At 54.0% G+C, this 11,928-nt stretch overlaps 1 protein-coding gene across 1 annotated transcript; it reads left to right on the top strand.

The window, feature by feature from the left end:
• Window positions 1-1,355: 1,355 nt before the first annotated feature.
• Window positions 1,356-11,837, top strand: LOC106731575 (RING finger protein 39). The gene is made up of 3 exons (XM_014570583.3): window positions 1,356-1,749; window positions 10,313-10,335; window positions 10,833-11,837. The coding sequence occupies exons 1-3, from the start codon at window positions 1,414-1,416 to the stop codon at window positions 10,834-10,836; spliced, it is 363 nt and encodes a 120-aa protein (XP_014426069.1). The 5' UTR covers window positions 1,356-1,413; the 3' UTR covers window positions 10,837-11,837.
• Window positions 11,838-11,928: the final 91 nt, after the last annotated feature.

The raw sequence follows: 11,928 nt of genomic DNA, 5'->3' as shown, positions 1-11,928 counted from the left end.
GAGGGTTTTTTAACCTCCGTGCCAATTTTGAATATATTGTTCGAGTCCACTGTTTGCACATGGGTCGGTGGAGGAAAATTGCCTGTCTCACACAACGGAGCCCTGATCTCAGCTGGGGCCCCGTACGTGCTGGGGGTGTGGGTCTGGGTGTCAGGGCTCTAGTTCCGGGCCTGGCGGCTTAGCAAGCTGCAAGGCATCTGTGACTCAGTTTTCCTCTGGTCCAATGGGGCAAACATCTGTCCCCCTCCCTCCTGGGGAATGCAATGAACATGCGTCTGCCCAGGGCAGACAACAGGAGCCGTTCATGGGCGCCGCCGTGGCATGGTGCTTTGATCTGTCTCCTCCTCGCCTCAGACGGCTGGCGCTTGCTGGATTACCCCCGGCTCTTTGCCCCATCCAGCATTTCCTGGCCTGCGGGCTCAGCTCTTTCTTGTGTTACTGCGGTGAGCGCCTGGCTCTTTGCCCTGACATTTGGGTCAGGCCTGGCCCATCCCCAAGACCAGGGCGGTGCCCCCCCGACGCAGGACAGCATGGCGGTAAGCCGCTTGTCACTGGGGAAACTGAGGCAGCAGGGTTTGCCTAATGCTGCCACACTGCTGCCACATTGTCACACTGGTGACAGAGCCAAAGATTTAAACAGGCCAGAATTCCCTCCCCCCACCCTTTACTCTCACCACTAGACCCTGCTCCCCTTCTAGGGCTGGGTGGGAAATGTGGCTTCCAGCACTTTTTCCCCACCCTCTAACTCATTGAGCTTCATTCCCCTTCTGGAGCTGGGGATAGAAGTGAACCCAGGAGTCCTGACTGGAAGCTAATGCTGCTCTAACTACTAGACCTCACTCCCCTCCCACAGCTAGACTGGGCACAGAACCCAGGAGTCCTGGCGACAGGGCCACGCTGCTCTAACCACTAGACATCAGTCCCCTCCCAGCACAGGGCACAGAACCCTGGAATCCTAGCTCCAGGGCCATACTGCTCTAACCACTAGACCTTACTCCCCCCTCCCCCCAGAGCTAGGATTAGAAACCAGGCATGCTGGCTGGAACCCATGTTGCTCCAACCGCTAGACCTCACTTCCCTCCTAGAACTGGGCTGGGCCTAGACCCCAGGAGTCCTGGCTCCAGGCCCATTCTGCTCTAACCACTAGCCCTCACGCCCCTCCCAGAGCTGGGTGCAGAGCCCAGGCGTCCTGGCTCCAGCCCCGTGGAGGTCACGCCGCCTTTGCCAGAACCAGTCACACCCCGGCACTGCCCTTGCTGCATTCCTGCCAGGGAGAGACGCTGGCGGAGTGGAAGAACCAGCCGGTTATGTAAGAGGATGTTTACCTGGCTCCTGCCCCGGGAAAGCTCCTCCTTTTCTGCCCACACCCCGCATAAAGGGGAAGGAGCCGCCGGGGCTGAAGGCAAAGGAAGCATGGAAGGCCGGGGCCCCGTAGCAGAGCTGCAGCGCTCCATCATCTGCCCTATCTGCCGGGCTCCCTTCCGGGACCCCGTCCTGCTGGACTGCGACCACAGCTATTGCCGGGCCTGCATCACGGGCCAGTGGGAGCGGGAGAGGTCGGGGTTGCTGTCCTGCCCCCAGTGTCAGCGGGTCTTCGAGCGGCGCAACCTGCGCACCCACGTCAAGCTGGCCGTGGAGGTCAAGATCGCCCAGAACCTGAACGCCAAGACGGCTCAGGTGGCCCTGACACCCAAGTCCCGCCGGCGGCGCGGTGGCTGGATCCCAGTGTCGGTCACGCCGGAGGGGCAGGTAGGTGGCTGGTTAACTCGCGGAATGCCTTGCTGCAAGATTCTAGCCTGGGCACGGGAGGGCCTGCAAGACAAAGCACCGGCGCAGGCCATGGTTCAGGCTTTGCTTGTGGTTCTTCCAATAGCATGGGATATGGCATACTCCCGCCTCCCCCCCTCCCATGCCTCAGTTTCCCCATGCAGTAAAACAGAGCTAATGATCCTGACCTCCTTTGCCAACTGCTTTGAGCTCAGAAGATGAAACACATGAGAGAGAGAGAGGGATGAGTATGATAATAATACAGACTCTAGCACAGCTGTCATCGCTGGGGAGACAAATGCCTCCCCTCCACGCGTGAAGCAATGCGTCAGCACGGCTGTCACCAGCCGTTCCTTCTCCAAGCCACCCTCCCCGCTCCCGCCGGGCGGGAGACGCTTCTGCAGGGGTGTGTCCTGTTCTGGTTGTGGTGCTTTGTTGTTTTTCGGAATAATACAGCCTGGAGAGACGGGGGGACCCTGGGATGGAGGAAAGAGGGGTCCACAGAGTCCGTGTTCCCTGTACGCTTGGGCGGCCGCCCCAGGAGAGATTCAAATGCCACCCAGCTGGCAGCGTGTGTGTCTACTGGTGGTGCACATCCGCACAGGCCTCGGTGCATAGAACAAAATGCATTCTGCACACGGGTGGAAAACATTAGAGGGAATATTGGCACAGAATCTATCCTGGGGAGCAGAAGGGAAGTGGGGTTGGGAGAGACACAGAACTGCTGCTGAGGGGGAGACTGGAGGAAACTGACCATGGGGAGAGAACTGGGAAACCCAGGAATGGGGTGGGAGCCAGGCAGAATCTTGCTATGGGGGGGGGGGGGGATTGAGAAGGGAATGCCCCAAACTTCTGATTGGAGGAGGGTGAGGAACCTGAAATGAGAGAGACACAGAAGCCCCTACCATGTGGGGAAGAACAGGGGGAACAAAAGCCATTGGCATAGGGGTGGGAAATGGGGGGTCAGGGGAACCAGCATGGGGGTGGGTACAAATGGGAACCTTTGATGGGAAGAGAGAGGGTTGCTGATATGGAAAGAGAAAGAAATGGGGGGCATCCAGAGACTCTTGGGGGGGGGGAGACAAGGAACTCCCCCCCTTCTACAGGAGAGGCTAATCCAGGGACAATAGGAGTCTTGAACCATGGACCGGGGGAGCTAAAAGCAGGAGCCAGGATGGTGAAAAGCAAGATTCCCTCTAATTTTACCATCCACATGTGGAATAAATTTTGTCCGGTGCACCAAGGCATGTGCAGACGTGCACCACCAAGAGGAACACATTCTGCGGGGGCTCTGCACATCAGCTGGGTGGCATTTGAATGGTTCCTGAGTGGCTGCCCAAGCATGCAGCATCTCAGGAACACTGGTCACATTGCCCCACACCCCTCCCCACACTCCAGCCCCCGGCTTGATCAGCAAAGGGGGCTCCATCCCCCACCGAGCCAGTGGGGCTGGGTTGTAAGCCATGCCGGCTCCTGTAACCATCCTCCCATTCCACCCACCCCCGCCCCCACAGAAGGAGGTCTCAGCCCTCAGGTTAGGTGCCACAGGGTGCTACCGGGTGCTAGATGGGCCGCATGGGTCTGATCTGGCATGGCAGGAAGGCAGGATCCCGGGCTGAATGGGTTGGTCTGATTGGCCTGTTCCCCTGCCTGTTATGGAGCAGGCAGGCTGGATGGGGGACAGGTCTGTTACTTCAGTGCTGTCTTCACCCAGGACCCCTTGAATTGCCTGATAGAGTGGCCCAGCCGCCACGGTCCCTATTTTACCGGGGGGAGCGGGGGCTGAACCTTCCAAGATCCGGAGGAGTCAGCCATTCCCCTCCGGAGGGATGCACCGGTCTTCCAGGGGGCACATCTACTCCTATAGAGCAGGGTGGGGAGCTACGGCCCGGGGGCCAGATTCGGCCCCTGGCTTGCCTGGATCCGGCCCCCGAGGCTCAGGGCTCCCCCTGGTATCGGGGAGGCGACGCTGGTGCTCAAGCCCTGCGTCCCCCCATGGACCCCTCCCTCAGGACTGGCGCACCAGCACCCTGCTTCCCGCCCAGATCCCCCAACTCCTGCAGCCTCACTCCACTCCTACACCCTCCCACCCTCTCATCCCCACCAGCCCCCAACACACTCCTGCACCCTCCCTCCTGCCCAGATCCCCAAACCTGCTTCCTAGCAGCACCTCCCACACACTGAACCCCCCATTTTTGCTACCCCCCCGGAACCTAGGGGAACCCACAAAATCCACTAGCCCGATGTGCAAGGGAAATGTAAGGAGTGTCTTTTTGCTTCTCATTCGGGGGTCACATCAGTGAGATGGGTTAGTTTTTTGGGGGGGAGGGGTCCTTCTCACTTTTGTGCAGCCCCCCCCCCCCGACTGATTTTTCTGTGGGTCAGCAGCCCTGACCCCCAAAAAGGTTCCCCCACTCCTGCCCCAGAGATTCGCCTGGTTTTACCATCAGCACAGACTCAGATCTCAGACAGACACTGTATTATTTACCCCGCTCTCTTGACTACACGCTGAAATGGCAGGTCAATGTTTATATGGTATTTGCTAAGGCGAGGGCAGCAATGTATCAGGGCGAGGGGCTTGTGACCCCTTTTTGGTCTGATTTCGTAGGTGAGTGGTTTTTAAGGGAGGTGAGATGTGGAGGATAGACAAGGCAAATCCAGAAAGGGGGCCAGTCATCTGGAAAGGTTGAGTTGCCACTGGATTAGCGCAAGAGGCTCCAATTCCAGTGAGGTAGTGTGGGGGTAGCTTTAAAGGCCATGAGGGTGCTCAGGCCAATGCACCGTGAGAGGGTGCCTCTGCTTCTTCATGCAACGCACTGTCAACCTGTGGAACTCCTCGCCAGAGGATGTTGTGAAGGTCAGGACTTTAACAGGGTTCCAAAAAGAGCTACATTTGTGGAGGTTAGGTCCATTAATACTTATTAGCCAGGATGGGCAGGGACGGTGCCCCAAGCCTCTGTTTGTCAGAAGATGGGAATGGGCAACAGGGGAGGAATCGGTTGGTGAGTCCCTGTTCTGTTCATTCCCTCTGGGGCACCTGGTGCTGGCCACTGTCGGCAGACAGGACACTGGGCTAGATGGACCTTTGGTCTGACCCAGTGTGGCCGTTCTTATGTTCTACACCCCACTCCCTGCCCAGATTCTCACCTCTCCTCATTTCAATGCTCCACACGTGTGACAGACCGGGCTGGGTGAGGGCGCCCGCTCAGGGAGAATTGCTCAAAACCAGGGCTCCTTACAGCTCCAGACTGGAGACCTTTCCTAAACAGGTCACAACCCAGTCACACCGAGCGCTTCAGCTGCCGATCCGGCCAGCAGGAAGCCTCACAAGCAAAACCCCTCAGACAACCCAGCTCTCCCTGTGCCACAATCTGCCCCAGGCCTAACACACAGGTGAGGGGCTATAGAACCCAATCTCACCTACCCCGAACGGGTTCTCCCAGTCCCAAAGAACCAGCCACCAATTCCCGGTCAATTTACGCTTTAGATCTTACCCACAAGAGCGCGCGGGGCCAATCCTTTAGAATCTAAAATCTAAGGCTGTGTCTAGACTGGCAAGTTTTTCCGCAAAATTATCTGATTTTGCGGAAAAACTTGCCAGCTGTCTACACTGGCCGCTTGAATTTCCGGAAAAGCACTGACGATCTCATGTAAGATTGTCAGTGCTTTTCCAGAAATACTATGCTGCTCCCTTTCGGGCAAAAGTCTTTTTCCGAAAGACTTTTGCGCAAAAGGGCCAGTTTAGACAGCATAGTACTGTTTTCCGCAAAAAAGCCCCGATCGCGAAAATGGCGATCGGAGCTTTTTTGCGGAAAAGTGCGTCTAGATTGGCCATAGACACTTTTCCCCAAAAAGTGCTTTTGCGGAAAAGCATCCTGCCAATCTAGACGCGCTTTTCCGAAAATGCTTTTAACGGAAAACTTTTCCGTTAAAAACATTTTCGGAAAATCATGTCGGTGTAGATGTAACCTAAAGGTTTATTAGTAAAAGAGAGAAAAGCTGGAGACTCAGGTTATTACGGAGAATACATTCCATACGTCAATCACCAAGTTCTGGATGCAGGCTGTCAGCAGAGGTGTTACAAACTGCTAGCTTAAAAGTCCCTGGTGTACATCCTATGTCAGGATGGGGCAGCGATCCTTCTTGGCTCTCTGTCCCTTGCAAGGCTGCATCTGGGATCAGTAGCAGAATTGAAGACAAGATGGAGGCCACCTCATGGCACTTTGTACCCATCCCTGGTACCTTCCAAGCTGGAGCGGGTCACATGGTCGAGTGACCTATCTCTGTTTCATATGGCAGCAGCCAGTCTGCCCTGGCAGGTTGGCAGGTTCCCAGACGCATTCCTCAGGTGTGTATTGGCCACCTTGAGAGCCGTTGTCCTTGGGGCTGTGCTAATTAGCATCGTCGTTCATTGGACCATCCTCCTTTACAACAGGCAGTGCAGGCCAGTATCAGCACAGAGTCCATATTCATAACTCCACATACAAACATCACACAAGTCCATGAATAGCCGGTATAGAATCAGTAGAACACAAGCTTTCATTTGACACCTCACATGGCCCCCTTTGTGCAGACTTTGGGGCAAACACGCCCCTCCCCGTGGGTGCAGCTGTCACCTGGCCGCTCCCCTTAAAATCCAATAATGTAACAATACGGGGCACACCCCCTCTTCTCCCAGAGCTGGGTGCAGAACCCAGGAGTCCTGGCTCCCAGCCCTCCCCCGCTGCGAGCACTTGACTGCACATGTCGCTAGGCTGGGCGCCCGGGTGCTGGTTTCTTGGCGGCGGGCCAGGCCAAGACACGGCACGTAAACATGCGCCGCGCCCGGGGCCTTCTCCTCGTGAATTCTTCAACCTTCCCCGCCCCCGGCACATGGGAATCTGTCATCAGCCACCGCAACCCGCCCATGAGCCTGTCCCGGCGAGCCCCACTGCATCCTTCGCTGCCTCATCGCCAGCCTGTGCTCACCGCACGCGTCGGTCCTGCCCCACTCACCGCGCTGGAATTCACCTCGGTATCTCCGCATTCCACCAGCCCTCCTGGGCACCAGCCTCTATCACCGGCTGCACACGGCATGGGCCGGCCCCAGGAAACCCGGCGCCTCTTGCCTCACCTCGTTCCCCTACCTGCTTATTTCACCCTCCCTCAGCTACCTCTCTCTGTCCCGGGGCAAGGAATTTAATTGGACCCGACACCACGGAGGGTAACCACTCAGGCAGCTCCTGGACCAGCCAGATGAGCTGGGATGACAGAATGGTTTGTTCTCCCTGCCTCCCCCCCCCCCCCCGGATTCACATGGGTGAATTTGATTCCTTAGATGGATGAGAGGAAACTATGCTCTCTCCACACTCCTGCTTGCTCTACAGGTGAAAAGGAGAGCTCTGGGCCATCACACAGCCTCTCTTAGCCCAGGTGTTGCTAATGTGCTTGAACGCCGACTCCCACTGGTGTGTTGCATTCTCCCTGTACTGCTAGGAGTGAGGGGGGATTCCCCTGCAGGATTTGAGCTGTAAAATATCTCAGCAGCCTCCTTTGGGCTCAGCTCTTCCTCCCCCATCAGTCCTCATCCCATTGACAGTCCCCCTGGGCACCTTTCCCAAGGGGACTAGAGCTGGTATGTTAGGAGCCACCCATATGCCATGACTGGCAGACCCAGCAAGAGGAATTACTGGGGTATAGCCCTTACTTGGCTCTAGTACTCAGTAAGAGAGAGAGAGTTATATTCCAGCTGTCGGAGGGGAGTGGGGTCTAGTGATTACAGTGAGAGGGATTCTCTTCCTTTACATCCCTTCTCTGTGCCTCAGTTTCTCCAGAGAGGTTATGAGGCTTCACCACTGAGCTGGCTCAGTGCTGAGACCCCTGTGGGGGTGGTGATAGATACTGGCTCAGTGGGCGCCCAAGCTGTCCCCCCATCAATACACACAGATTTCTGCTCTCCAGGGGCTGCTGGTCTGGGGTCTTTCAGCAGCTCTGAGTTTCCATGGTTTGAGAGGGTAGTTGCAGCCTTCCGGGGGTGGGGGCAGGGGAATGCAATCCCAGCAGAAATGGGGATTAGCCAGATGGGGTCAAGACAGCCCTAGCTCTGGTGGAGTTGTCCTGTCTATGGGTCATTCCTCGAGTCCTGGAGAAGAAATTATAAGATACATTCTTGGCTAACATAGGATGGGCAAATAATGAACATAAGAACATAAGAACAGCCGTACTGGGTCAGACCAAAGGTCCATCTAGCCCAGTAGCCTGTCTGCCAACAGTGGCCAACACCAGGTGCCCCAGAGAGGGTGGACTGAAGACAATGATCAAGCGATTTGTCTCCTGCCATCTCTTTCCAGCCTCTGACAAACAGAGGCCAAGGACACCATTTTATCCCCTGGCTAATAGCCTTTTATGGACCTAACCTCCATGAAATTATCTAGCTTCTCTTTAAACTCTGTTAAAGTCCTAGCCTTCACAGCCTCCTCTGGCAAGGGGTTCCACAGGTTGACTACACGCTGTGTGAAGAAGAACTTTCTTTTATTAGTTTTAAACCTGCTACCCATTAATTTCATTTGGTGTCCTCTAGTTCTTCTATTTAGGGAACTAATAAATAACTTTTCTTTATCGGCCCTCTCCACACCATTCATGATTTTATAGACCTCTATCATATCCCCCCTCAGTCTCCTCTTTTCTAAACTGAAAAGTCCCAGTTGCTTTAACCTCTCCTCATATGGGACCCGTTCCAAACCCCTAATCATTTTAGTTGCCCTTTTCTGAACCCTTTCCAAGGCCAAAATATCTTTTTTGAGGTGAGGAGACCATATCTGTACACAGTATTCCAGATGTGGGCGTACCATAGTTTTATACATGGGCAGTAAGATATTCTGGGTCTTATTTTCTATCCCTTTCTTAATAGTTCCTAGCATCCTATTTGCCTTTTTGACTGCCGCTGTACTCTGTGTGGAAGTTTTCAGAGAACTGTCCACGATAACTCCAAGATCTCTTTCCTGATTTATCGATGAAATTTGCAATTCATTCACAATTCAGTAAAGTGAAAAAAAAATGTTTTGGGTTGAGTCGAAACCAAATGTTTGGCAAAGCAATAAGTGGGGAGAAAATTCGCCTCTCCGTGGAGCAATGCATTTTATTTTGATCTTGACCTTTTTCAAACTTCAGAGGGTAGCTGAGTTAGCCTGTACAGGATAAACTTAAAAAGCACCAAATAGTCTGGTAGCACTTTATAGACTAACAAAACATGTAGATGGGATCATGAGCTTTTATGGGCACAGCTCATCTGAAGAAGTAGGCTGTGCCCACAAACGTTCATGATACCCTCTACATGTTTTGTTAGTCCTTAAAGTGCTACTAGACTATTTGTTGTTTTAAGTTTCTCAAACTTGTTTTGATTTTTTTGTAATTAAAATGAAAGGGAATTTATTAACTGAAAAGTCATTTCCAACCAAAACATTGAAACACTGAGGCCACTTATTCCGGAAAAGCAGCCGCTTTTCCGGAATAACTTGCCAGCTATCTACACTGCCGCTTGCTTTTCCAGAAAAGCAATGACAATCTACTGTAAAATTGTCAGTGGTTTTCCGGAAAAACTATGCTGCTCCTGTTCGGGCAAAAATCCTTTTCCGGAAAAACTGTTCCGGAAAAGGGCCAATGTAGACAGCACAGTAGTCTTTTCCGCAAAAAAGCCCCGATCGCGAAAATGACAATTGGGGCTTTTTTCCGGAAAAGCGCGTCTACACTGGCCATGGACGCTTTTCCGGAAAAAGTGCTTTTCCGGAAAAGCATCCTGCCAATGTAGATACGCTTTTTCCGGAAATACTTATAACGGAAAACTGTTCCGTTTTAAGCATTTCCAGAAAAGGGTGCCAGTGTAGACGTAGCCTGAAGCTTTTGCTTTTTTGTGGCGGGTTTTACTTTTTTTAATCGACTTTTTAAAAAAAAATTCTGAAATGAACAGTTCCATTGAATTGGCATGCTTTTTAGCACTTTGGAAAAGTTTTTTTAAAACTGTTAAAAACCTACTGTTTCGGGATGAGTTGAAAACCAAAAGTTTTTTAAATGTTTGGGGAAGGAAAAAATGGGGGAGAGGATGCATTTGGAGTCAAACAAAACTTTGCGCTTCAATGATGACATTTGACAATTATTTCTGAATGTTATTAAAAATAAAAGGAAAGAAACTAGTGCAATGAAAAGTCCTTTCCTAACAAAAAAATTGAAACCTTCTGATTCTTCTTTGGGTCATTTGATTTTGTTTTCCAAAATATACAATTCCGCGAAACTGACGCAAGTTTCAGGGGAAACGGCTGCTTGTTTTTCTTTGGAAACAATTCCGCAAAATTGACATGAATTTTGAAATCTCTTTTTCTTCCCCAAATGAAGAATTTGATTATGTTGGTGCAAATCCACAATACGGTAGTTTTGCCAAATCTGTGGGGGGGATTTTCCCCCAAAAAGTTTCAGCTGAAAAATATCCCCCAGCTCTGTCCGACGGCCCCTGCCCTGGGACTGATGGCCAAGTCTGCCTGGAGTCTAACGATGTTTCTCTTCTTTCCATCAGGGCGTCGAGAAGAGCTGTAAATGGTGAGTTCCCCTTTCTTCTCCTGTACAGTGTATGTTGGCACCGCTGATACGGAATTCCGACACGGCCGATTTAATTCCACCGCCATAAATTCTCCTGGCTGTTGCCATTACATTCAGGATCCTTCTGTGCTCCCTGTCCTACGCTGCTCTTAACCAGCAGCCACACCTCCGCCCCAGAAGCAGCTGCAGCTTAGCTCTAAGTGAGCGATCCCTGTGGAGTGGCATGGGGCAGCTCCCTCCCACCCCAGAGGTGGCTGCATCTCTGTGCTAGTGAACGGCCCCGAGGGAACATTTTAATGCAGCTGTTCCGTGGCGCTGCCCCCATCCCATGGGTGGTTGGGTGGTTGATCCATGCACAGTGCTGCTATGGGGCTCGGCCCTCGGCTGCTGCGCCCCAGAAGTGGCTGCATCTCAGCACCGGGCAAGCGTCCCTAGCATAGTAAGCCGGTAGGTCCTTTCGGGGGCAATGATCATCCATTTCCTTCCTCTCTCTGCAGCTGACGTGACGCCGGCCCCCCTGCCCAAACCGCCCGTCCTCACCTGAGCCTCTTGGACAATATCTGACCCGTCCATCTGTGCCTCCTAAAGCAGCCCTGGCCATCCTGGAGAGATTCGACGTGCGCCTGGGCGGAGCTAGGGTGTGGCACACACTGGGCCCCCTGTAGACAGACCTCTGCCCTGTGCCAGCCGGGGTCCCCTCCCGTGGGGCAGGGCCAAGCATCTTTATGGACCAGCCCTGGAGACGGGTGCCAAAATGTCTCCCCCCTAAGGACATGAGCAGCCCCCCCCCCCCACCTCGCAGAGCACAGCTGGGAGGAATTGTCCGGGGCGAACAAGGGGAGCCCAGGCCTTTGAGAGGCTCCATGTCCCATTCCCCCTCCCCACCCCGAACCAGTCAGTCCGCCCACTATGGGGCTGAAACAGAGCCAGTGCCCCCCCCCAGAGGGGAAAGGCCCCATAGCCCATTTCCCCTCCCCCGTTTGAGCCAGCCAGGCCTGGGATAAGAGCCAGCGCCCCCTAAAGGGGGAAGGTCCCATGTCTCCTCCACCCCTCTGAGCCAGCCCCCCTCCCCAAACCCTGAGCCAGACCAAAGCTGGCGCCCCCTAGAGGGGAAAGGCCCCATGTCTCCTCTGCCCCTCTGAGCCAGTCAGTCCCCCAAACCCCGGGCCAGACCAGAGCCGGCGAAAGGCCCCATGTCTCCTCACTTCCGAACCAGCCAGCCCCCTGTAGCTTGAGACCCCACAAAGTCAGTCCCTATCCCATCCCACTGAGCAGCCTCATGCCACCCACTTGCGCGTCTCCCCAGAGTTTTGCCGTCCGCTCCGTCCGCTGTGGCTCTGTCACAGCCCGTGCTGGCTGCGTGCACGCCTGCCCCCCGGATTTTGTGTTGCTAACCTTGTATTTAGCGCAGTGCAGGCCTTTACGGCCAGGGATTTTTTTTTTTCTTCGGAGCGTGAGGAGGAGGGGGAAAAATAAACTCCTCCGGGAAAGTTGGACCAGCCCGTCCTTCGTGCTTTGGTTTTCTTTTCAAGCCAGTGGTATGGCCACGAAACCCTGCGAGAGAAATTACTGCACCTGGCACGAGCCAGTAGG

This window comes from Pelodiscus sinensis, chromosome 32 (genome assembly GCF_049634645.1).
Source record: "Pelodiscus sinensis isolate JC-2024 chromosome 32, ASM4963464v1, whole genome shotgun sequence".
Classification (NCBI taxonomy): Eukaryota; Metazoa; Chordata; order Testudines; family Trionychidae; genus Pelodiscus; species Pelodiscus sinensis.
Note: the sequence above shows the minus strand (reverse complement) of the source record. Positions and strands in the feature narration are given on the sequence as shown.

Excerpts from the sequence above, each read along its gene's own strand:
- LOC106731575 (XM_014570583.3), top strand. The coding sequence starts at position 1,414 with ATGGAAGGCCGGGGCCCCGTAGCAGAGCTGCAGCGCTCCATCATCTGC. Across the intron at positions 1,750-10,312 it reads CGGTCACGCCGGAGGGGCAG|GGCGTCGAGAAGAGCTGTAA; the intron begins GTAGGTGGCTGG and ends TCTTTCCATCAG.